The sequence below is a fragment of the Pipra filicauda genome, unplaced genomic scaffold (genome assembly GCF_003945595.2).
Source record: "Pipra filicauda isolate LSUMZ 115617 unplaced genomic scaffold, ASM394559v2 scaffold37_size4185640_pilon, whole genome shotgun sequence".
Taxonomy (NCBI): domain Eukaryota; kingdom Metazoa; phylum Chordata; class Aves; order Passeriformes; family Pipridae; genus Pipra; species Pipra filicauda.
In genome coordinates, this window is record NW_024104509.1 from 2,852,697 (window position 1) to 2,878,725 (window position 26,029).

The 26,029-nt window shown below is 38.2% G+C and overlaps 1 protein-coding gene across 2 annotated transcripts in view; it reads right to left on the reverse strand.

The window, feature by feature from the left end:
- Positions 1–625: 625 nt before the first annotated feature.
- The window catches only part of MAMDC2 (MAM domain containing 2), a 55,337-nt gene continuing 29,933 nt past the window's right edge, over positions 626–26,029 (reverse strand). The window contains exons 5-14 of one of the 2 annotated variants that reach the window (XM_027752154.2): positions 25,401–25,538; positions 22,884–23,140; positions 20,123–20,216; positions 17,433–17,579; positions 16,248–16,513; positions 6,598–6,691; positions 4,736–4,888; positions 2,702–2,961; positions 1,902–1,986; positions 626–1,576 (exon numbers count right to left, since the gene is read on the reverse strand). In XM_027752154.2, coding sequence (XP_027607955.1) covers positions 1,515–1,576; positions 1,902–1,986; positions 2,702–2,961; positions 4,736–4,888; positions 6,598–6,691; positions 16,248–16,513; positions 17,433–17,579; positions 20,123–20,216; positions 22,884–23,140; positions 25,401–25,538 — 1,556 coding nt within the window. In that variant the 3' untranslated portion in view covers positions 626–1,514. Of the gene's footprint in view, positions 1,577–1,901; positions 1,987–2,701; positions 2,962–4,735; positions 4,889–6,597; positions 6,692–16,247; positions 16,514–17,432; positions 17,580–20,122; positions 20,217–22,883; positions 23,141–25,400; positions 25,539–26,029 lie in introns of those variants that run through there. The other variant, XM_039384853.1, reaches the window with a different exon arrangement.

A 26,029-nucleotide genomic window follows, 5' to 3' on the forward strand; every position in this document is an offset into this window, starting at 1 on the left:
GACAGGTCACCAGTCTGATGTTACCTCAGTCAGTGTTACCCTCTGTGCTCGACCTGTGAGCCAATTGCTCACCCACCACATGATGTGTTTATCCAAGTAGGTATTTAGTCAGAAGGATCCTGTGAGAGACAGTATTGAAAGCTTTACTGAAATCCAAAATGATTACATCAACTGGCTTCCCTTGATCAGCTGTGTGGGTTACCTTCTCATAAGACTAAATGAGGTTTGATAAGCCAGACTTTCCTCTCGTGAAGCTGTGCTGGCAGTGACCAGTGACTGCATTGTCTTTCAGCTATTTTTCAATACCTTCCAGAATAATCTTCTCCATAACTTTACCAGGCACTAAAGTGAGACTGACAGGCTTGTAGTTTCCAGGGTCCTCCTTCTTGCCCTTCTTGAAAATTGGCACAATGTTCACCAGCTTCCAGTCAGCTGGGACCTCTCCAGATTCCCAAGACCACTCAAAAATCATTGAGAGAGGTTTTGCGATGACATCAGCAACTCTTTGAGGATTCTTGGATTAATCTCATTCTCTAAAGTTCAAAATAATGACTTCAGGCTATTTTATTAGGTTGAATTCTTTCTCCTTATACTGATTAGTATGAAGTCTAGAGAAGAGCAATAAGGCGATATTCAAAGTTACATTTTATTAGGAAGTTCTAATAATTTCAAAAAAATCCCTTACACACAAATACATAAAACCAAAAAATAAAAAGATGTGTGAATTAAGTTTCCTATTAATATAAATGCACGCATCTGTGGTTGGGTAAAGTGTACGTGCATTCTCTGTGAGTGTACAAACGGATTGAATAAAAAAATCCAGACAAAAAGACTTGCATGCCAGAAAACACGTAGCTTCAAAGGGTCTCATTTCATATAGTTCCAGCTTATGATGGATTATACCGACTACTAAAACTGAGTTTGTTATTGGCAAGGATGACAAATATATTTGTTATAGTAAAATAATACAGTATCACAAAGAATTGCCAGCAGAGTATTAAGTTTCCCAGAGAGATTTGTCATCATGAATAATTGCACTGAACCTTAAGGCTGTTACTAGTAGCTAGCACTATTTTCTTTCTTATTTCAAAATATTTATAATTTTCATAACAAAAATCCATTCTATCCCCAACACAAAACATTCACTGAATGCAGATTTAACATAACACAATATTCCACTTTAATTGTGCAACTTTACTTTCCTCTTTTTACTTTTACACCAGAAAGGTTAAAAAAAATTTAAATGAATGATCTGTGCAAAATGGGAAGCCTTTATGCAATAACTGATACCTCATGCAAAAGAGGAAAAAATATTTTAAAAAGTTATGGTCTAAGAAGCCCTGAGTCAAAAATTTCATTGCAAAGGTGAGGAACATGAGTGCTCTGAGTTCTTCCTATGTATTGGTGCATATTCAAACCAATCCAGTATTTACTTAAAACATATTTTAAAGTAGGCAGTTTGTGCAGTTTCTCACATACAAATCTTCTATGCACTTTCTTTCAGCAGACTGTAATTAATACTCAATTTCGTTTAAGCTGTCAGGATAGCCTGATGAGAACTGAATTTCTTCCACTTCTAGAATACAAAATAGGAGGAAAGACCATAATTATTTGTATTTTAATCATACATAAGAACGCATGAAGCAGAATGCAATTAATATGCTGGATTTAAATGGGACTGCAATATGGTTTTTAAAAAATGTTACAGCCACTTTACTAGTTGAGTCTGAGTATGATCTCACATCGCATTAGAAAGCAAAAATTCTGCACTGACCCAGCAGTTACTAAATACTAAATTCAAACCCATTCAATAGGGAGTCAAGGGAAGAAGTATCATCCATCTAATTAAAACAAGCACTGTGAATTGCCAGGTGTCTCTTATGATGTGTATTTAAACTTACCTAAACAGGGTCCTGCCTGGAACAGAATATCATCAATAGCAGTGTCACTTCTCATTGACACACCGCGGATCACCTCAAAAATAATCTGTAAAGGTAAGACACAGCTTTTCATGAATCCCACAGGTGGACAGACTCAGAAAAATGATAGGCATGCAACCTATTCAAGGATCTAGTGTGTCCTGAAAGCCTGCTTCTTGGAAAGAAAGTTCTGTCCTCCATCAGATTAGCTTAGTCAGAGCAATTCAGTGCGTGCTATGCTGAAAGAAGCAACTATGGTCTCCCTCTCCTTTTTCCTTTCCTTTCCTTAGTAATTTTCAAGCTCTTAAGGGAAAGTGATTAAAAAACTCCACAACATTTGTGGATGGTGATCAGTGCAATTTTGTGCCCAGTGCTGTTTTAGTCATTAGCAATTTCAACTTCCTCTTTCACAGAGAAACTGAACCAGGTTTTGTCTAAGGCAATACTGAAGTCATGTTGAAACCAAAGAGCTCTGGATTTGCATCATCCCTTGTCTTTGGTGCCACCTTAGAAAGACCACCCTACAGGAAGCTGCCATTTTATCACAGCTCGGTAGCTCTGTCAAATCTATACAGAGCTACAAACAGCTGAAGGAAAAAAAATTCCACAAAGGATCTAAAACAGCCCTACCACTACTGACAAGAAATTATGGGAAACAACATTTAAATACTTTAAAAAATTATTTTGAGTTAATAACTATTTTAATACTTGCAAACGATTCATGTCTTTAATAAGTTCATTTCAATTTTCCGATTTGACTGCTTCTTGCTTGTTTTTCTTACCTGGTAGTTTCTATCACTTTCATATTCTATCAGTCCCCTTAGCCATGAGATGCTTTGTTCCCCTGTCCTCCTCCACAAAGGAATCTCTTCATCATCCCCTTCCTTTTTTAGATAAACACTTAATAATCCAGTCCCAGCTCCATACATGTGATAGAAAAATGTCAAGCACTGTTTTCCAGATATTCCTCTTAGTAATCTTGAAAAAAGGTATGCTCTCTGTCCATAGACCATGTCAGATGCCTCTATATACATGTAGTACCCTTAAAAAGATATACAAGCAAATATTAGCGAAGTAAAATACTCGGCATGTTCATTATGCTCAACATGCTCATTATATTAGAAAAAATATGACTCAAAATATTTTGATAAAGATTTTTAAGATGTAGACTGCAGTGTCTGTGAACTGTAATATTTGTGATACTGTAATAACAGTGGACTGTAATAATGGTGGGTTTGAATTCATAAAACCAAGAGCTGATTCAGTCTTTCTAACAAGTTTTTAATATGATTCAGGCCTTAAAACTAAAGACAAATTATTTTATTATACTTTAATATGAGCTGTAGGCTTTGGTGTTTAATTCAAGGAACTTTTAAGCATAGTGAAGAGCAAGGTCTTTGCAATGGATTGCACTAGGCTTGGTACAAATGATCTTGGAAATTCTCCAATACATTGTATGAAATTATTTTTTCTTTATGGACCTACTCTGTAGATAATACTCCTTTTCATCCTTTCTCTTGACTGCTGCTTACTACCAAACTACAATCTGGCTTAGAGGGGATGTCTCCAGTAGGGAGTTGAGCAGAAAACAGGACTCTGAGTATCATGACAGACATCTCAAGTATCCACTGGCTGCTGCTGCTGCTCCCACCTTTTCTTCTGTCTCACTCATCCTTGGGAATCCCCTCTCCCTCTGAAGGCAATCTCACCCCCAGACCTGTGGTGGCAGAAGGGCAGATAACACCACAAAAAGGGAGCAGTGGGACAACACAAAGAGTTGCTGCAATGTCTGAGTTCACTGTCTGCTCTCAGAGTGTACATCTCAAAACATAGAACAGCTGCTTTATGCAGCATATGGGACGTGGGGATGGCTCCTCAGTCTTCTGATACACCTCAGTTTGCTCCAATGGGCAATAGCTGAATGATAGATTGGGGGGGGTATAATAAATTTGCCTTCCAGCGATTAATGACTTGAACACTTAAAAACTTGGTTCTGTCTGATGAAACACACAGCAACAGAAAAGAATACAAAGCAAGAAAATACCATAGCTGCTCCTAAACCAGGAATGCACTCTGATGGCAATCGATTCCTTGGAATTCAGACACAGCTCCATGTACATCTGAGGGTACAATTTAGGCAATGGTTGGCGCTGATGCAGCTCTCTGTGCACTTGCTTATACTAATGGGGACTCCACTTGGCCAAATACTTTAAATTACACTAGTGAGGTTGTGAAGCAGGTTTTCAAGACAAAGGGCCTGTGTGAGTTCTTTTATTTGCCATGTTTTCTTCTAAGTTTGAACCCAAAGTATGTTCATGCAGAAGAGATCCCAATCACTTGCACAACTTGCTGCAAAGAGATGTGTGAGATAAGGAATCAACATTGTCACAGGTGAGGCTTAAAAGGCTGTCAAAGTTCTAAAGTCAAGCTATTCAGCTATCAGCTACTTAATGATCTATGTAAACCGAAAATAGGTGTAAAGTAAGTTTCACAAAATATTCACATAAGCTAGGAGTTTGGAAGGAGCTTTTTCTGTGAACTCTGGGGAGCCATCCTATTCTTTTATCTCCCAAAGGAAAGGGCTACTTTAGGATGTGACAACAGAACTATCCACATAGTCTGCAGATATTTCAGATTAAACATCACATTTTCAAAACCATTCATGGGGCCCTACAAAATGTGTTTACTTCATTGGATTAATACCTCTTCTGAACAGAAGCGTAAAAACTTTCTCTATCATCAAGGTTATAATTTCAAAGTATTTTTGATTAACTATCAACTTCTGTTCTGAAAGTTCAATGTGGGGCTTAACTCACCTACCCCAGTAGTGTGGTCTCCTTTCGGACCAGTGTAAGAAGTGGGAGTTGGACCCCTCCTCCTGTGCCAGCTCCCACGACCTCTCTTCTTTTGGGTAAACACACACTCATCTTTTTCAAAAGTACACTCTCCAGGGCTGAGCAGAAATGAATCTGTAAGGAGAGAACATAGTTTAAAACTTCAAATATATTAGACCTATATTTGGAGAGATAACACAGAAAATGTATTGCATTTACTCACCTGCTGAAATCAACATCTACCTAGCAATGCTTACAATAATCACAAGCTTATAAAAGCCAGCTTCAAACTGAATGAAATGTAATTTCATTTTCTTCACTGTTTTGAGGTAATCTCTGCTCTAGTCTAGCTTAGTAACATGTACTAAGATTCTTGAAAACATTTCATACAGTTTATTACTCTTATTCAATAATAATGGTTTGGACTAGATGATCTTAGAGGTCTTTTGGTTTTAATGATTGGACTCAATGATCTTAGAGGTCTTTCCTATCCTTAGCAATTCTATGATTCCATAACAGGCTCTACCACTGTAATTTTCTTCACTATTGTGGCACCCCAAGCAGATTAATGAGCTCTAGAATGTATAATGTGGATATTTAATGAGTCTTGTCAAAGACTGGAGTTTCTGTGATCTAAAATCAAGTGCTACATTTAGCTCTCCTATATTCCCTTGGCAGCAGATTCTACTACAGCATACAACAGGCCATGGAGCTGTAATTACTATAGTATTTTCATCACTTCAATTCTATTAGATGATGCAAAAGGGAGAAAGTTGATAATTCAGGTGCTTGCCAGGAAGCTTCTGTCAGCTTTTCTGCTGTAGCCTGGTTTTGTTGTTCAGAAGTAGACACTGAGCTGCTTTCACTTTTTGAAAAGGAGGAAGCTTTGATATCTCTGGGGCATATTTCAGGCATTTGTTTTGCTCCAATCAGAGACAGCCTCAGTATGACTATACACCCAGTTACCAGTTCTGCACCTTTGGTTCCTTTTCCAATTACTTAGGAACTACAGAAAGGCAAAACAGACAACTGTTGGAAATGCTTTAGAAAAATGGCATCTTGTTTTATACATGTGACTTCTCTCTGTTTTGTAATGGTTAGCTGCCTGAATGCATGAAAGCCAATCAAAAGAGGTCATTAAAGAGCTATTAGGACCATTGCAAAGATATGGCTTTATTCTGAAGAAAAATGGGATTATAGACTGTGCCTGCCTCATGAGAATGGTTTCTAAATTAGGATACAATCGTTGTACTGTCAACTTCAAAATGCCCCAGAAGAGGGAGTCTAGTGAGTTCAGAGAGGTTAGCCTGCACATGTCAGAGGGTAAAGTCTTGCTGAAAAACAGTTCCTCCCACTACAGGAGAGAGAGTTGGACTGATCTTATCTGTCTTCACTAGAGAACTGCAGCTCAAGTAAGGGACTGTGTCTTTGCCTTGCACAACTGTACTTCTGGACTAAAAAAGAATAATATTGTCTTTCGAAAATATTGCTTTTGGGTCCAATCCTGGTTTGTCAAAATCCATTTTGAAAACTACTTTTCCCTCAGTTGGACTTTTGTTTTATTTTAAATTGTAACGCCCTAAAAGGACCACTCACCTATATACAGCTTCACTGGAGTCACCAAAGTTTATTAGGAGTTAGTTGGTACCCCTGTGAACAAATACTAGTACGTATGCTACTTTGCAAAAATAGGATTTATGCAATGCTCATTGGAAAAAAAGAAAATACAAGAAACCACAGTGGGATGAAGGCAGCTGTAGGATAGGCTTGGAAAATGAAGGTATGTGATGAACTCTTACTAAAAAGGATACCAGCAGCTGGATGACAAATACAAATGGTCTTACCAGCAGCCTGGCAGCTTCCCAGGCTCAATGATACATCATCCAGTGCCACAAGTCCACAATCCCAAAAGCTTTTACACAAGCTGACAAAGACAACCTGCAATACATAAAGGAATTTCAGTTACCTAACAAAACCTGGCAATGTTAAGAGTCTGAAATTTTAGGGTTTTTTCTAAATGTGCAAAAAATGTTGAAATCTACAGAACAGAAATAATGATCCACTTTGTCTTGACACATACTGATACTGCCAATGACTGAAATTTTGGTTCCAGTGGGGATTAGATGTATGTTTTCAATTCAAAGTATTCTCTCACTTTTATAGGCAAGTTATGTATCTCTGTATGTAATTTCCATTTTATTAGGAGACTTCTTTTTTGCATATGAGAAAACATGACTTACTGAGATTGTTGTGGTTTTTCTCCTCCACAAAACCCAACAAATATCCACAGGTAGCTTACCCTTAAAACCAAGAAGTTTATCCATGGAAAAAAAAATTCAAGAGTAATGCAGACTGACGGGCAAGAGAAATGGCCATGGCGAAAAGCAAAGAAATGAAAGTGAAATGAAAGTACTGCATAAAATGAGATTATTCATAAATGATGCAAGGCCATAGTATCATAGAGCATGAGACTGGAAATGCTATGCATAATGCACAGTGTTCATCTGAGTTTGTGAAGATTAAATAAAAACATCCAAGATGTTTTATTTGACTACACATTAATTCTGCCATGAAAAATACAAGTCACTCATGAGATAACAAAATAAAACGCAAAGAAACTGTAAGACTCCAGTTGCCCTTCTCCAAAGGCCGACACATATCTGTTTGAATTACAGAAGACACATTAAGATTTATTTTGTGAAAATACTGTTGGCGGTTTTCTTGGCCTATATACTCCAAACCATCTGTCTGACCATTGGGGTTATGACCATAATTTGGGAGGAGCTTTTCAAAACAATTCCTTTGTGATGAGGTCTGTGCTAGTGACTGGAGATGGAATGAGTGTCACTTCTAACAGTTTAGTATTCTGGAACAACTGTGAACATCTCTGTTACATATTTGAGGTTAAATGCTGAGGGGGTCTCAGTGCTCTGAGCTGGAGGACCATGACTGCGAGAATGATCAGCTCCCAGTAGATCCTGAAATTGTGCAGGATTATGGGGCCTCATGGGATTCATCATCACTGCTGTCTTAGCCTTAAGATTTAACAGGACAAAAGGTGTTTCCTACTTTTAAGTTCATTCTCAGGAAACAGGTGCAATCTATTAAAAATGGTAGCACCTCCCGGAATAAAGCATAAAATAAGATACTGATGTTGGGTGGACGTCAGTCACCAGAATTTTAATAAATGCATTCTGGTGAACACTTGTAATACACTAAAAACATATTATGGTCCTAAACCCACGAATCTTCTGACAACCACATAGGTAAGGGTGAGGTCAGTCCTCATTTGTGAAACAACATTTCCACACCATGGAATTGTTTTAAGTGATGTATTCCTAATGACATCACCGGGAGCAGGATCAAGTTCTTTATTCTTAGATTGCAGTAATTTGTTCCATACAAGGTATGTAATTACACTCTGGATACCACAGAAGGCACTCCATTTCAAAGGCATTGCAACAATAACTGTGGCCTCTCAAAAGCCATTGAACCAGTAGCCTTTTGTACAACAAAAAGATTCATCTGATTCATTGACACTTGTAAACTTGTTCAGCTTTGCCATCTGTAGCTTAAGCTTCACTAATTCTCCACTTGACTTTTGTGGTGTTAAGTGACACACTGCCATGAGCAGACTTTGTAATTGCACAGGGATGGGGTGGAGGAACTTGTACGTGGGAATGGGGAGCTTCCAGTATTAGCAAATGTACAGAAATTGCTTATAGTTCCCTCAGCGTATTTTGTGGTATTCTTGATTTAGTTTTAGGCAATGGACTAGAAGATTTTCATTCACAAGTCACATTTATTCACTCTTCTTTTGTTCTAAATATCCTTTTCTGTCATAAAGGGAAATATTTGACTATTTAAACTTTACCTGCCAAAACTGTATCAATTTGGATTTATTCAACTGCTCATTTTCCCCGTGTCAGATCTCTGAACCCTTCCTACAGTCTCGATAGAAGCAATCTCATGATATTTGCATTTGTTCTTGTTTTGAATAAAATATTTGCTAGGTCAATTCTTCTAAAATTCTTCTCTTCTTGCAGAAGAGAATAGGGGATTCTTTGTGCTCAGCTTGCACTTTCTTCATAAAGCATGGCAGATGAACAACGTACTAATTGTTTCCAGCTAGGTAACAAATATTCTTGGACTTGCATGCTATCTTGGAGGCTAAACTAAAAACATTATCCAGTGCAGGCAGTTGTTGCCTGTGTTACTGAAAAATAAAACATATTTCTCATGTTTCTTTTTGTTCCAATAACAGGACACAGCTAGGGCATCAGTTTCCTTCCAAACTATTACTCTAGTTTATGGAAGCTGGTTTGTTTATTTTGCAGTGCTTAATCAATGCTCCTGGTCTTCAACCTCACAGTATCAGTAATCAGTTCTTAGCATTTATCCTGGATTATATCAGGTATAGGCAATGCCAGATGAGAACAGCTGTTAGAGCAAGCTTCTGCCAAGACATCTCATTGGGTTGTGCTGCAGACACTGGGTGAGGTGGAAGGGACTTCTCCTTGGCACTCTGCATCTCTACAAGCAGATGTGAATTAAAACATATGCATATGAAGTTAACCTGCTTTTGGAGAAGAAATAGTAGGACATACAGAAGGTACCTGCAGTGTAAGGAAGAACTAATGAGGAAGCTTATAAAAGGAGGTTTGGAGGCATCTGGACTCAGAACAGGAGAAAAGGAGAGATTCCTCTGGATCCCTATATTTTCTGTGTATTTCCTTTTCTCCTTGTTTATCCCAGGAAGTGTAGCTCTTGCTCAATTAGAGAGCCAGACCAGCCAAAAAAAAGAAAAACTGTGAAAACAGCCCAATCTGGTGAATTAAAAGCAAGCTTTGCCTCTGCAGCAAAGTAATTTACCTGCTTCCATCCTAGTGAATATTCCTAGATTCAAACTACACACTGTACATCAGTGTAGACACAAAACTTGGCCTGTCACTTAGACACATTTAGGTTCGATTTTTTAGAGGAGAAAGGCAGTTATAGTGGAGTCTGAAGTAGGGTTTTGTGAGAAGCTACTGTTTTAAGTTCACACAGTGATACAAATCTCAGTATTATGAAATAAAAAATAATTCAAACACCAGAAACAAAGGTGAGACATGGCACAAAGAAGCAGTCAAGCCATTTTCACAAGACAGGGAACCTGACTTTTCAGTCAGTTATGCAAGCAAACAGCTGTATAAGCATGCAAGCCAGGGACCACCACTGGCACAGAGAACCATTCTGACTGTCTACAGCTGGAGAAGCTTGCACACACTGTGGAGCAAGAATCTGCATTTCAACAGTGTGTGTGTGTGTGTGTGTGTGTTTGCGGGTATACACCACCATGGGAGGTATTTCTTAACAACAAAGTCCAAATGTCTGCAAGCTTCTGTCATTTGAAATAAATTGATTTAAAATGGCACTTGCCAGGCAAGTTCAATTTTTTGCCATGTAAATACAATGAGCTTCTGCAGGGGAAAAAGAACGGATTATAAAAGCTTCTATATAAATAATTGGATAACATTGGTAATAAGCTTGTGACAGTTGAACCAATATTTTTGAAAATCTTTCCTGTCCAAAGGCAGAAACAAACAATGAAAGAGAAATATAAAGTCTGACAGAATAACCTAGCACCACAGACTGCTTACGATACGTCTCTTCCCACTGGATTGCACTGCCTAGTAGAGCGCACTGGCTGCACACAAATGTATACAGGACACTTATGTTCCTATTTGTCCTCCAGCACCTTCCTAGATTTCTACAATTCTGCTGATAGGACTCTATCCTCATTTCAATGTAACAGTTTCCTTAGCTCTTTTTATAGAGATTCTTGCCTTTAGATCAAGGAGTCTTTTCAGAGGAGGTGGCACTATAGTATCATAATACTGAGGACCCAGAACAAAAACTGAGCAAAAAAATAAAGTGTCAGTTAAGTATCACAGACACCAAAAAGCAGTATGTAGTATTTCATGCAACATATTACCTTGCTTAGCTACTGTGAAGATGCAGGCCACTTAAGTATTGCTTCCTAACCTGAATAACTTTCTCAGTTTCCAGTATGTTGTTTCCACAACCATATGTCAAGCACCACAGTCAGTGAGGTTGCACACTTTGCAAGCGCTATCCTACTATTTACAAACCCTACCACTCTTATTTTAAACATACATTTCTGGTGACTGTTCTTCAAGAAGTTTCTTACTTTAGAGGTAAGAGAAGGAAGGACAGAAGGGCTATACTATAAAACCACAGCTCATTCCAAACTCTTTAGGGTGCACACATTATTGTGGGAAGACTGATCAAGAGTTTTGTCAGAACAGTACCAAAAAGCTCTTTTATTTGACACAAGTGAGGGTTTTTCAGAGGAGGAAGAGGAGGAGGAAGAGATGAGAATGTTTGCCCTCCTCCACTTGGTGCCCAATTAGAGAAGTGTGTCGTTCATACCAGTGACTCAGTCACAGGGGTCTAGAACTTCATCATATATCAAAAATTGCTTTAGTCATTTACCTATGACTTTGGCAGAGAAGCAGGAGACACAAATTTCTCATTAGCAAAGAGAAGTGCTAGAATAATTTAATATTGAGCATCATCACAGTTATGATGTGAGAACAGAGGTCCAAAGAACCTCAGATCAAGTCCTAGAAAGGCGGCAGGGTAATAATAGATGTTTAGGGAAAAAAGTACAAGAAACAAATCAGCCCTAAAGCTGTTATATTATGTCCAATCCCCAGAAAGCTGAAGGATTGACTGAACTGGAGGTCACAGTTAAACCACTGTGTTTACAATCACTGTGAGGTCTATTTTCCATGAATTTGTCTAATCCCTTTTGTTTGTTTTAAACCGTGTAAATATTGAAGTGCAACACTCAGACACTTGATTTTGCTCTCACACAACTGCAAGTAAAATTAGTTATGGAGAATGAGTGAAAACAAACAGATGAACTCAAAAGAGATTGAGAATAAAACATCAAAGAGTGAGAACATATACTGATAGTTTGAAAACCAAGAAATGCTGCCACAGCAATTCTGATGAAAGTAGAATGGACTATTATGATGCCATTTACCTTTCTGAAGATTTGATTTTGAAATCTGTGAGAGGTATTCAAGCACTATATCGTTAGGTAACATTGTCAAAACTTGCATGAATGGATAAACAACACAAGATGTTTGCTTTTGAAAACTTGAGCTTCAGAATGGTGAACCAAATCTAGCAGAAATGAGCAGAACTGGTATAAGCAGACCCAGGTGAAATCAAACCTTCATTTTAATCTAGGCATTTGGGCATTGTTGTAAAGAAATACCTCCCATGGTGGTGTATACCCACAAACACACACACACACACACACACACAGTTAAAATGCAGATTCTTGCTCCACATTGTGTGTGAGCTTCTCTAGGTCTCATTTAACATGTGAAATTTTCTTTCAATTAGCTCTTACATTTTTCTGCCATGTGTTGGCCTGGAAGATCAGTTTCAGTACAATCAAATCAAAAGAAATCTACATATTTCAGGCTTAGGTTTTTATGCTGCCCTTCAAGAGGCAACAAACCATGAACAGTTTAATTAATTTTAAAAAATAACAGAATTTTTTTTTCCATTTCTTCCTTTTCACGTTTATTCCCTGGGCACAGTATAAAAAAAATTGTATGTGTAAGAGGTACTTAAACCAACTGAGACAATGCCTGAAGTACAAATTGAGAAATCAGGACTTCAAATTTCCTGCTTTCTCACTAGCATTATATAGCCTATGTATTTGCAGTACATATGTACACATATATACATCCATCCACACATACATATATATATATAAACATTTATGACTTGCTTAGCTGGCTTATACCCACTTAATCTTTACAACATCGTATTTTCAAAGTGTCATATTAAAGCCAATTGGCCAGCTTCACAATTCCTGCCCACAGAATTCAAGCCATCAACTTGTGCCAGACTGCAGTTAGCTAATTCAAAAAGAACTTGCAAAAAACATTACACAAACCAAGAGATGAAAATCTGAATCTTTTTATTGTCCCAATGCAAACAAACATGCTAACAAAATTAAAACATATCAGACAGATTTTATATTGTTTCCAAAACTTTGCGAGTAGTATTCGTAGTAGGAGAAAGATAAAGGACGTGGTAATCAGGTATTTTAGTAGAACCACTTTCTGGCTGAAAAACCATTATGACCTTCAGGACATATGACTGCCATTAAGGAACTGCCAGGAGACTGTTTACTGTTTCCACAGCCGCTGACCCAATCTACAAGTCACACCTGGTAACCAAGAAGCTGCTCAGCCAAACTACTGTGCGTGCCTACAACTTATCATTCATGTCTAGACATGATGCATCTCAGAAAACAATACGATAGGCACACTGGCCTCTACATCTGTAAGAGCAAAAGTGGCAGCCCTATCTTATTTTGAGACCACATCTCTCCACTAGAAGACTGTTTTTCACTTGCTTATAACGTTGCCAAGACACAATTATTTCATCTCAGACTTTCCATGCTGGGTCCTTACTTCAGGCTTGCTTTGGAAGATTTAATCCAAAAAAGTTCCATCATTTCCAAAAACAAGGCTAAGAAAAAAAGGGTTTATTTTGCCCCTATTAAAAAAAATATATATGTGAAAAGCTTGAGCACTCCTAGGCTTTGGAGCGGGAGCAGGAAAGTATCGTACTTTGGTCTTTGTGCCAGGACTGTGTTTTCTGTCAAGTTGTTAGTTTTTGAAAAACTAGAATTTGTAAGAACTGGGACAAGCAGGGCAAACAGAGTGGGACACGAACAAGATTAGAGGGGGGGAAATTGGACTGTCCAGAGCCAGAAGCCAGAAGTAAGATGAACACTGGCATGGGGAGTGGGGTGGGAGTGGTTCATTGCCTATGGGGTAGGTTAGATAACATAAAGATGCCTCGGTGAGGAGGAAAGAGACACAAGCAAGGTTGGAGAAGGCAGGACAAAAGAGGTCAGGCTTCTCTTGTGTTTCTCAATGCTGTCTCTTCCTCCAGAGCCTGAAGTGTAATCCCCAACTTGCTGGTTCCCACCACTCCTTGCTGTCAGGCAAAACATGCTCTGATACACCTCCACTCTTACCCTTCATTGAAATAAGTGGGTTTTGCCAGATATTTCACTAGGTGCTAGGCAGGCACGTCTTCACAGATAACTAATCTAAGTGTTTATACAATGCCACATAGAGTTCTTTTATTTCCTTCTGTTGGCGCGGAAAAGAAGAAACAAACAAAATAAAGCATGAAAAGACCTTTTAAAGCATTAAGGTTGAAAAATTGGGCATGAGGTTGCAAGGAAAAGCCAAAATCAGGTTCACTGTGCAACTTCATTCGACCCTGCTTGTGAATATTACAAGCAGACGACCTGTAACTACATTAGGTTTTAACCCTTGCCTTATGGCAGGCAGACACACGCTCAAACTTTAGCAATATTTGTCTTTTATATGCTACCTTCTCATCTCTAAACATATCTTGGTGTACTTTTCCATATTAACATATTTCAGAACTTCACCCATTTTCTTCCATGTACTATTTATCTAAAGGAAAACTTCATAAACTGAATCGCCTGCAAAATAGTTAGTTATTTGGCTAAGGGGTACCTGAATTGTGATAGGCTGAATACATGCTGACTTCTCTAAAGCCCAATACATCTCCCATTTCATGATATTTGAGGAATGCCTCCTCAACAGAAACATTTTGCAACTTGTTTCCATGGGAAAGGGTTTCTTTCGGAAGACCTGAAGCACCTAGTGAAGGTTTTTCAGAACTGCCAGAGGCCAACAAACCCTCCTGCTGCAGAGCATGGCGTTTCTCCCCTCCTGCAGACCTTCAGGCTCAGAAGCAGCAAGGACATTCCCTTGACTTCTTTGTTCTCCTCTGTGCTTTTCTCCCCATCAGTTACTGAGCACAGAGAGAATGGTAACTACAGACATGAAAACTCTAATTCATGAAAAGATTTCCATTGCAGGTAAACTTCTTTACAACTGTTTTAGATATACTGACTTCTAGGAAAACATAAAAATTGTACGTCGCAAATTCATATTGTAAAAGATTTTCCTATGTAAATGTCTGAAGCTAAAAAAAAACCAGCTGCCTCCAATGGCTATAAACCATTTTTAACAGAATTGCTCACATCATCATTACTCATGCAGTTTATTATGCTACTGAACCTTTTCAGAAGCAATAAAGAAATATGTAAACTGTAGATGGTAAAAGTAAATGGCTCGCCTTCTTAACCAATACTTTTCATAATTAAAAAGAAAAAAAAAAGAGAAAAATACTTTTATGCAAATATCCTGGAATGACACTATGAGAAACTCATCTATCATGCACTTGCTGTGCAGTAATGAATTTTTTTTGTTCTATAAAATAAAGAGAATTAGAAATTCTGTTATGTTTTATGCATAAATACATAAAATCCCATCAAATTTTTAAGGTATCTGAGAAAAAACACTAGCCAACAATTAGGACTGAAATTTTTAGCATAAATTTGCTTATTGATACAGTCAGGCAACTGGTTTTTGGTGAACTTTTTGAGTGTATTTACTTCAAAGGATAAACACCTTTTTTTTCCTTCTCCAAGAAAATTTAAATTCAGTAACTACTGCCATTTCAAAAACTAATTTGTAGTGGACAAAATGCTGAAGATGTTTGTCTTTGATTTAGAAGTGCCTGAGTTGCAAGACAAGCTTTCATTTGTATGTTCATTGTACTATCACATGGAAAAAAAAGCTGGACTAATCTAAATGTCAGCAGGTAGTGATCTATCTGGTCCTCCTTAGATGACTCACAGACAGTGAAAATGCATTACAGAATTCAGGATAACCACGGAAGATGTGCCTACAGAAATCTCTGTAAAAGTCAGTCTTTGTAAGAAGGGTGAAGATGAGGAATAACAAGAGCTTAAGGACTTACTCAGGAGGTGATGTCAAATACTGCCTTATTAACTTGCTGAGATAACATAGTGACCTCTCCAACACGACACTGCAAATTCTTGAAGTCCATTGCACTGAATTCTGGTTTCATATTCTAATAAAGCAGTTGAGTTTAGGGAAGTAGGATGAGCTCCCTGTTTCAATCAGAACTTAGAAGTAGTGATTTTTTAGATTAATTAAAATCTGTAATTGAGTATGAAAATTATGTGACTCACATAGAAAACACACAAACAAAATGATGGAATGTGGAGCATGCTGAGAAACCAAAACACAACTGGCTCTTGTTAGAGCTCCTCTGGCAAAATCTCCAGCAATATTGTGACTACAGTTGAGGACACCAGGAAGCACTGCCCCATTCCTGGTACGAAGCCCCTGTATCGGGGCTCCTGTGGGAGCCAGGCTGTGAAGAAGCATTCTAGTCCCCATGGTACTGCCTGAGGAATACTATTTGACTTTGCAGGTATAGCTCACTTAGGATTAATCCCCAGATAACAAAGAACCATGAGAAGAGAAGGCAAGGAAAATCCTCATCCAGGATTTAGCAGATTTGAAGAGTTGGCTCTTACCTTGCAAGGCATAGGCTTTTTGAAGGAGATTTCAGCTTTAGTCCAAACTCCCTTTGGAGAATCCAAGACAGACCAGATTTTGTCTTGAACAACATGATTCTCCTCGAAGATATAAACTGCAAGAGTGCCACTCATTTTGAAAAACCCATATAAGGCATAATAAAAACTCAGACAAAATTGCAAGTTTCCTGGCAGGGTAGGGCCGTATAGACGTCCAATGTACCCAGGCTGTGATGTATACTTTGTGTTCGCCAACAAGTAATAACCTGCAAGACAGCACAATTAATAACCTGCAAGACAGCACAATTATTATTTCTAATATGCTATCAGCACAGCTGATTTGCTATTAAAGCAGCTTCTGTTATTGCATCAGACTTTGGCTACAAGAAACAATTTCATCTGGCAAGAAATAGATTATCACACTCTGACAGGAAATAACAATTTTTTTTTAAAAGCATCCTGTCTACTTCTAGCTCAAATGGCATATTGCTAAGTTACCAGAAATAAGCCTTTTTCAAATTTACCCTGAAAAATTCCCTGTCCTGCTGGCCTCACTGGAAAACTAGCTGTTTCAAGCTAGCAAGATCAAAGAATGGAAGGTAAGGCACAAGGCCTATTATTCCCTGCACCAAGTATAAAGAGGTGAGACTTTACCACGTGATTAATAACCATAAATATTCTACATAAATAGATGTCTGAGTTTCAGAACTTGTTAGTAGTCCTTTCACTATGTGGCTTCACTACACAGTATTTCAGTTTTCCCTTAGCAATGCCAACTATCCTAAGCTCAGAAGAGCCCACCTTTCCACTACAGTAAAAACAATGCATTAAGCTATTATTACATTTACTTGCATATTTTTGTGGAATCATCCCTCCAGTGACTATGGAGCAGTATAGTGAAGATACTCTGATTTATGGGCCCACATGACTATTCATTACCTTCCCACTTCACACATGGGGAATCACAGCTAGGGTTCCAGATAGGACCGAGTTGTGTACACTGATTTTTAATGGCAGAGTTGCAGTGAGGCAAATTAACCAGTGTGCCAAGTGACATTACTTAACAGAGTGAGCAATGATACAACAGATTAACCTTTATATAACCTTTTATATACCCTTTATATAACCTTTTATATACCCTTTATACATGTTTGACTCTTCTAAGGAAAAACAGTTTCGATTTACCAAACCCAGTAGTGTGATCTCCTGCTCTATAAACATTGCGCTTCACTTTCACTCTGCTCCATCCTGGGCCATCTTTCTGATCTTGGTAAAAATTACACAGATCTTCCTCAAAATTGCAGCCTGCATTGGCAGGATCGAAAAGAGTTCCTAAAAGATAGATGTATATGTTCTGTTAGGAAGAGCACAGTGTAATAAGCATAGATATCTGAAACAGAATGATGCCAAAGCATGCTCTGGTTCACCTTTCTTTGCTTTACAGAAGACAAGCATGTGCAGAGATGTTACACATATATAGTACAAAGTCACAATAAAATCAAACTATCAATTTTCTATTGCAAATTGGTCTTATATTCTTATATTTTTGCTGGAGCCAAGAGGAAACCTCCTTCATAGCCCCTTCAAAATATAAATGAGCTACAGATATTAAGAGAAGATTCTTCTTTCAGGACATAATGCACAAAGACATTCAGACTATTTGTTTTCATCCTGCTCCTTCACGCAAAAGATATTAGGACAAAATGAGTGTGACTGTCTGCCTGTGTGTGCATGGATATCATATTTTCGTTTTAATTTCCAAAGGGATAACTTTTGGACATCAACATTCAATATTTTTTTAAAGAGCAGTTTTTAAAAATCCTTTTGTAATCATGTATAATGTGCATGCAAATGCACGCTGTAAATATGTATGTAAAACACTTTTTAATTCATGTACCACCTCATGGCTACTGACCTCTGGAGCTTGCCTCACATATTTCAGCATTTTAGCAGTGAGGAAAGCTGAACAATTAAAAGCAAAGCTAAGTCCCCCAGCCCTGCAGATGCCTCCCTCTTGACCTGCAATACCGAATTAATGGATCAGGATTTGCTTTAGTCTGAAAAAAAGTCCCCATGGTGAAGGGGTGCTTTTAAGTAAAGCACTTTTACTTTAAAAGCTTCATCAGTCTCTTATACCAGATGCTGGGGAAAGGAGAGGCACAATCCAAAGCCATCATGCATATTTGGCTACATCAGGAGTCCAGATCCAGGACACTGTGTACATAACTCTGCAGCAGCACATGTGACCCTTCTTCATGGGGACTAAGAGAGATTTCCCGCAGGGGCAGGGAAACAGGCAGTTAGCTTCAGGAGAAGCAAAATTTTGGCTTTGGAGGGATGTCTGTGGTCTTTTCAGCCTCAGATAGGCCAAATCTAAGCACTTTGTGTCTTACTCTGCCTGTGGCCAAGGCCTCCCATCTCTACTTTCCTAGTTAAAGAAAATGCAGCTGTAGCACTACCAGGTCCATGCAGCATTAAACCCATATTCTGATTCATTCTTTAACACTCTGGTACCTTTTGAACAAAACTTCCAGAAGAAATAAGGAAAAAATGTAGTGCTGTTATATACACTGTTATGGCTGAATACAAGATCTCTTGTTTTTTACAATCTCTACACAGAAAAATTGAAGATGAAAATATGAGATGTCTGAAGGATCAAGCAGTATATGCTGTACTCCAGCAAGATATAAAACAGATTATTTGCATTCATTTCTCAAACAGAAAAAAACCCCAACAACCAAACCAACCTTCAAAATCAGAGTTAGTAGCTGAACCTATCATATTCAGAATAGATTATGAGCCATTCAGATTAAATCTGAACTTCAACCATTGGGGCAGAAAATGCTGTAAAATTTATCCTATACCTCAACACATATAAACTGTCTGAAAATTAAAACAGGAAACACAGATGAGCACACAGCTCCCATCTCTGGAATACCACAAACACAACATGGGATTTTTGTTGCAAAACAAAGCAAAACTGAAAGAGATATTGAGGAGATAATGAACCAGATTTACTCAGCCAGGAGTTGTGTGGATTACTAACATATCTGGAATCTACCTCCTTTGGGAGTGATACTTCAGCAGTGGAGGCAGAGCTAGCAGATACTCGAGGCAAGTAAAAACAGGGCAAAAAACCATCTTTTTCCTTGATCACTTCAAAGCATTAGCCAAAAAATTCAAACTTATGAACAAAGGAGTAGGTAGGAAACCACTAATCTACTTTTGACTAGTGTTAAATGCCCCAGTAAAATGCCAGCAACCAGTACATAGCTACTTAAGAGGCTGAATTCACAAATGACAAAATCCTTTGCCCCAACTGCCTCTACAGCAAAGGTCACATGGATTCAGCTGATGTCTGCTGCTGTGAAAACCTAATAAAAACCTGAGAGCCACGCCACTGTCTGAGATGAGTAACACATCCTGGAAGAGTGAAGACAGGAAGGCAAGGCTCATGTTTTGGCTCTGAAGAAGATCTCAGGGCGTATGCAATGAAGAAGAATGGCATTAATGAAAAGCCCAGGACATTTTCTTCCTTATACCATCACACCTGGTAAATCTGCCCTCTCTTTCTGTGCCAGGCCTGCAAGTGGTAATTTCTCAAAACCTGGAGTGATGCAAATAAGCATTCAGTCTGGCACTCCAGTTGCAAAACCCCGAGGCGAGATCTTTGGAAAGGAAGCATTAAGGACTAGTTTCTAGGTCAAATGAATGGCACCAGTGTTATCTGCTGTTATGTCACCAGAAGGAAAAGGAGCCCAATGGGACTGGTCAGTTGAGAAGGTAGCACTAAATATTGCAAATACTGACAGTTCAGAGGGGCAAAGCAAAGGGGGAAAACAAGGACAGTAAATAACAACAAGAGCTCATCATACCTGTCTGATTGCTGCAGTAAACTGGAGAGAAAGAAATGTCATCAAGGGCAACGTAACCTCCCTTGGCACTGTTGAAAGCAACTTCAAATACTACCTAGAAATTATAATAAGTTGTTATTCATCTGCCATATACTCAGCAATAATTTTGGTACATATTTTTGAAATAAAGAATTCTGATCGGATGTTCCAGACAGACTCTAGCACTGTAAATGTTAGGATAAATTAAATTATATCATATCACTTATTAGGGATATAAATCAGAGTCTGACCTCGACACCAGATCTTTGTCCACTCAGGGCCAAGGAAAAAACAAAGGGGACATAGCTCTTCTGCCGCTTTATGAAGCATCAGTTTTAAAGATGCAGTAAGGCTTCTGCCATATTATACAAAGACAGTATTCACAATCTTCAGTCTGTACAGACTAGAACTCCAAAGCTGTCTGATTATTACTGTATCTAAAATCTATCTGGATCAAGAGCTAAAAACCCCGTGTTCATTACTCTCCTATTAAAATATTAAGTTTTACTGTTTTCTGTAAACATCCTCAGACACTGAAACCCATGACTTGGCATCAGCTGGCAGGGAAGATTTCCTTTACAAAATTTATTTAAGGACCAGAAAAGCTATTGCTGTGTTTTGTTTACCACAAAGATCAAACAATATTTGTACTTAGTCATTCCCAAAGGACATGATTTCCTCAAGTAAGTGGAGGACAGTCTATAACTCTTGAGGAAGTGTCTTAAAATTTCTCTTAAGTATCAAAGGTCTGAGTTACAGAAAAACTTTGAGAAGACGCCTGAATCCCAAGGCAACCCCAGGGACAAAACAAGGATATGAGGATAAATGCTTTCAGAGCAAGATCCTGTTCAGTGAAAGCAATGCCTGTGATGTCTTGCCTATGGATGGGAGCCAAACTAGGAGAGCTGTGAAAGAACCCTGAGCAATCTCCTTTAGCCAGATGAAACAAAGAGGAAGACCCTCTTGAAGCAACTGAAGAAATTATATGCAAGGTTTAATCTTATTTCTATAAAATAATCTTTAAATATTTACTGTGTTGGATTACATAAAAATTCATTGGGCAGATTAAAGGCCCATCTAGCCCCGTATCCTTTTTCCAACAGAGAGCATCTACAGAGAGAATTGAAGACAATGGCAGGCTTCCAGTTCTTCTTCCCTCACATTACATTCCTTATGGATTCTTTCTTTCCCATTAATTTTTCTAATTAGTTTTTTAACTGATCCAAATAATGGCATGCATAGCATGCTGTGGAAGTGAGTTGTATAGATATGTCATATAAGAAAAAATATTCAGTTTAAAACTGTTACCTGGTAGCTAAGAATTTGGAACAGCAGTGTAAATTATGAGAAAAAGGGCACAGTTATATTTTCTGTGTTATTCATGACTTTTAAGAACCTCTACCATATTCTACTTCAAACTTTCTTTTAAGGGCTGAAAACTGCTATTTCGTTAATGTAACTTCTCCATACTTTTGATTATCCCCATCTCTCCCTCTTGTAGTTCTAAGATATTCTTTTTTAATTGAGAGGGCTCAAGTTGCATACTCTACTTATCACAAGGGTACCCTGTGCATTCATCCAGAGGTATAACTTCCTCTGTTTTATGGTTTATTCCAGTGTAGACAGTTTCCAAAATTCTGGATGTTTTTTTGAATGCCACTAAGAAATCAGAGGGTATTTTCACAAAACTAACCACAGTAATGCCAAGCTCTAAGTGATTATTAATTAATTTCCATTGATAGTCCTAGGACTGGTTTTGTCTTCTTCCTTTGTACGTACTGAACCAGTAATTCACTTACCGTTCAATATTACGAGACTTTATCAGGGCTACTCTCTTTTCCCTTGAAGTCTGACAGTTGAAATGGATGACTTGATCACTGACGTTTTAGAGTATAAAAGGGCTACGTAACATCTCATGAAAATTAGCTCTACCCCTCATAATTTCGGAAAATCTGCAGGCTTATGGTGAATTAGCAAATAACTTAGGTGGAATTAAAGCAAGTAGACAGAATTTATTTGTAATCATAGTATTACAAGTATATATATAGAGAAAGAGTATTTATGTATGCATATATAAATACGTAAATTACATATATATGTATAAAATATACATGCTAAGTATATATGTATGTATATAATATATACACACTTTATTTCAATCTTCTAAGTTTGAGGTATTTCTTAGTAAACACTAGGGAATAAAGAATCCAATTTCTTTCTGATATTCTTGAAAGTCATTATAATAACCATCAAGGGTTGTCTTTTACATCTAAGGACTACTGTACTATTAGGACCCAAGTCTGAACTTTATCTCATGAATTGCAGAGTCATATTAAGGTAGAGAATAGACCTCACATACATTGTAAAAATTGTCTTCTTCAGGGCATTATTTTATGATACTCAGCATCCTCAAAAATGGACCATGGAGTCACAGAAATACGGGACTGAGAGAATTATTCAGTCACAACTGAGAAACCTCACATTAGTAGGACTCTACAACCTCCCAAGGTATTCTGATCAAGCACCACAACACCTGACTTCAAAATCAAGCACAAGTATGGAAAGTGATCCCTCCCTGACACTTATGCAAAGGGCAAAGAAAACCACAGATCACCAGCATCTTTATAACCATTTTTCAGATACTGGATAGTCACTACCATGTTCCTGGCTTAGCCTGAGTTGGCACTCATATCTGAGGCAACCTGGAAGTCATAGCTGGCCTGTACAGGCAGGATTGCTTTACCTCCATGGGGTACGGTGCATTGAAGTCAACTTCTGCCAGTGCCCAGTCTGTACTCAGAGCAGTGTCTGTTTTCCAGATCTCTTCGTAAAAGCCACTCACATCTCTCAAGTAAACAGTAAAAACAATGCTGCTCTCCTGCTTAAGTTGATAATAAAAAGATAAGCATCCAGACATTGGGGCTGTTGTCTTTGGTGAGATTAGCTGGGCCACTTCCTGAAAATGTTTGACATAAACAGAGTCCACGTACATGTAATGACCTATGAGTAGGAAAGAAACTTGGTATAAGTCACAGTATCTCATAGTATCTCACAGTATCAGGAGATGAACAGGGACTAAACATATGGCTTAGACCATGTCCTGGCAACAATGATTGCTTTCTAGTAAGTTTTAGTAATTCTAAAACTCCTCCTACGTACAAGCCAAAATTGTTTGGTTAAGGTACCACTGGCAAAATAGTCAGTCTCAGCTCTTTCTTAAATATTTGTTATTATTATAAATAAATATTTATATTTATACCTGAAAAGTAATAACTCTAAATTTTGGGAGCCATCCATAAATGAAAAACTGTGTAACAATTGTGTAAATTGTCTGCCTACCAACACTTCAGTATAGTATTTAGCCTTTTTTCTGAAAAAAAGACACTGAAAAGTGCAACCTTTACTGAGGCAACTGAAGTAAATGATCAAGATTATAAGTCGTGTTTTCTCACATTTTACACAGCAGTTCTTTTAATATGTCTAATTAATTGGCAAATAACCTTTAATCTGCACATTTCACTGCTTGTATAATTCTGCTTGGTCTATCTAGGATTTGGTTTATATATCTTTACTGAATAGACTGGAGGTTTTTTGTAAAACCTTAAAGAAGACTTTTGGGAGACATTAATAAACAGAAAAGTGCATTACCCATGAGTACACACTCCCTCCCCCCCAACAGCCAATATGACCTGCAGGATTTTCAAAGGGTACAGCTTCTAAGACTTTGATTTTGGAAGAGCAATCTCAATTTAAACAGGCCACATTCATGTTCACAAATATGCTGTGCATCTCTAGTTTTTCTTCTTCTACACTCCCAGAAACACAGCACCAAACAGTATATGATTAATCAAAAAATGGTTCTTCACAAGTAGAAAACTCAGAAGAGAATGAAATGTCAAATTGGCAGAGTACTTCAGCATGGACACTGCAAACTGTGCCGTTAGGTTTGTATGGGCGTCACTAAGATAATTAGCTCATAGTGTTCTCAAAGCTGTAAATGTCACTTCTCACTCCACTCTGGTGAAAGGAGGTGAAAGGGCTTTCTTGGCTGTGGGTCTCCTCTAGCTTGCCCACTGCCAGGGGAGAGGTGACTTAAGTGAGACTTGCCTGAGAAGTTCTCAGCTTCACTTTTACTCTACAGTTTTAGCACATTTCATAGCTTAGCTATTATCTCCCTGGCTGATGCACCTCCATAGTCCAATTCTTGCAAAAAAGAAGGCTCTTTCTTGACTTTAGGCTTCCTGTGGCCTTCTCAGTCAATGGTCAGCAGTGAGGGTTTGGTGTGAAACAGAAATGCTGTGGCTACAAGAAAAGAGATCCCTACCAGTTGGCAGCATTTCCTGTCACAGTACACATTTAATAGGTTGACCCACTGTCTGTTGTTGAAGTCATGGTAAGTTAAACTTCCATCAAAATTTTACCAGCATTTAGGTGCAGTGACGTGATGCAGGGACAGAATTACACTCTGTACTCAACTCACACAATTGTGAAATAAATAAAAAGGCACAGTGGCATGAGTTAAGGAAAGAGGAGCAACCCTGCTTTTCATGATGCCATTCCTTGCACACTCACGAGCATCACACTGTCTGAGACACACAGTGTGTTGCAGCAGCCAGGTGTCCTGACCATCACCTGCTGTGGTACATCCTTCTCCATGGCTATGTAAAAAGCTCTCCTCTCAGTGATGTGTCCAGGACAAGGATTTCATACAAGGCAAGTGCCAAAATTCCTGTAAGTCTTTAGAGCATTCTGCCTCTTAGGGGCTGTACTAACAGCATCACACTAGACTGAAAGAAACAAAACTCCTAAACCATGCAATTTAATCAGAGAGTTTCCAAGCATGTTTCAATCCCTAAGTTTTCCTACTCAACTTTCTCGATAGCCATGGGAAAGAAAACCCCTGCCAGATGTACAAGAATCTAAAACTTAGTGTGGCCCATACTTTTAAAATACACAGAAGGGTGAATATTCCCCCTCTTCATTCAAAATTTTATTCTTACTTTGAGTACCTTTGAATCCTAGCAAAGAGCAAAACAACCTTATTATAAAACTTACATGAAATTTTGTGTGAACACCTGCAAATACCCCAAACTTTTTCTAATCCCTTTTTTATCTCCTGAATCATTCTTACCACCCCACCCCCTGCAATTCTGGGAGAAAAGAAAGAACTCACATAATAATAACTCCCAGAATGAGAGTCATACATGAATCACAGACTCAGATTTTTCCACTATATTTTTGCTCTACATTTGTTGCTTACCCAGTGCACTGTTAAGTGTGTGGTCTTTGGGCAGGATAGACTGAGAATTGCGAATGTTTCCTCCACCAACAAACCAGTTGACATTGGGATTCCAGCGGTTCACGAAACCACAAAGATGATTTTCTTCAAAGTCACATTCTGCAATTGCAGACACCATCACCCGAGTGCACACATTTTCATTACAGAAATGGCAAGAGCAAATTGCTAAGCACTGCCCTCACTTCATATATGGCAGTGCAGATAATGCCTATATTTATAAAACAGGACACAGCACTTATGAGCTCATAATAAACAGAAGCAAACTTAGCCCCCATTTTAGATCATTTTTTTTAAAAATTTCCATTTCCATCGTCTTTGGACTAATCTGCTTTTCCATTATTTGTCAATATAGGACTGTTGTAATTTAGAACCAAATAAAGCAGATTTAAAATATACCACTTCATGGTATTAAATGCTTAGAGCAGAACTTTCACTAGTAAATCAGGGATAGCTAGAAACAACACAGGATTAGTATTTCATAACAGTAATGCAACTGCTTTGTTTCCTTCACAGAGCCAAAGAATTGTGACAATTCGCCAGACCTCCCCAGAAATGCAAAGGTCTCTCAGCTTCCTAGACATTGAAATTTT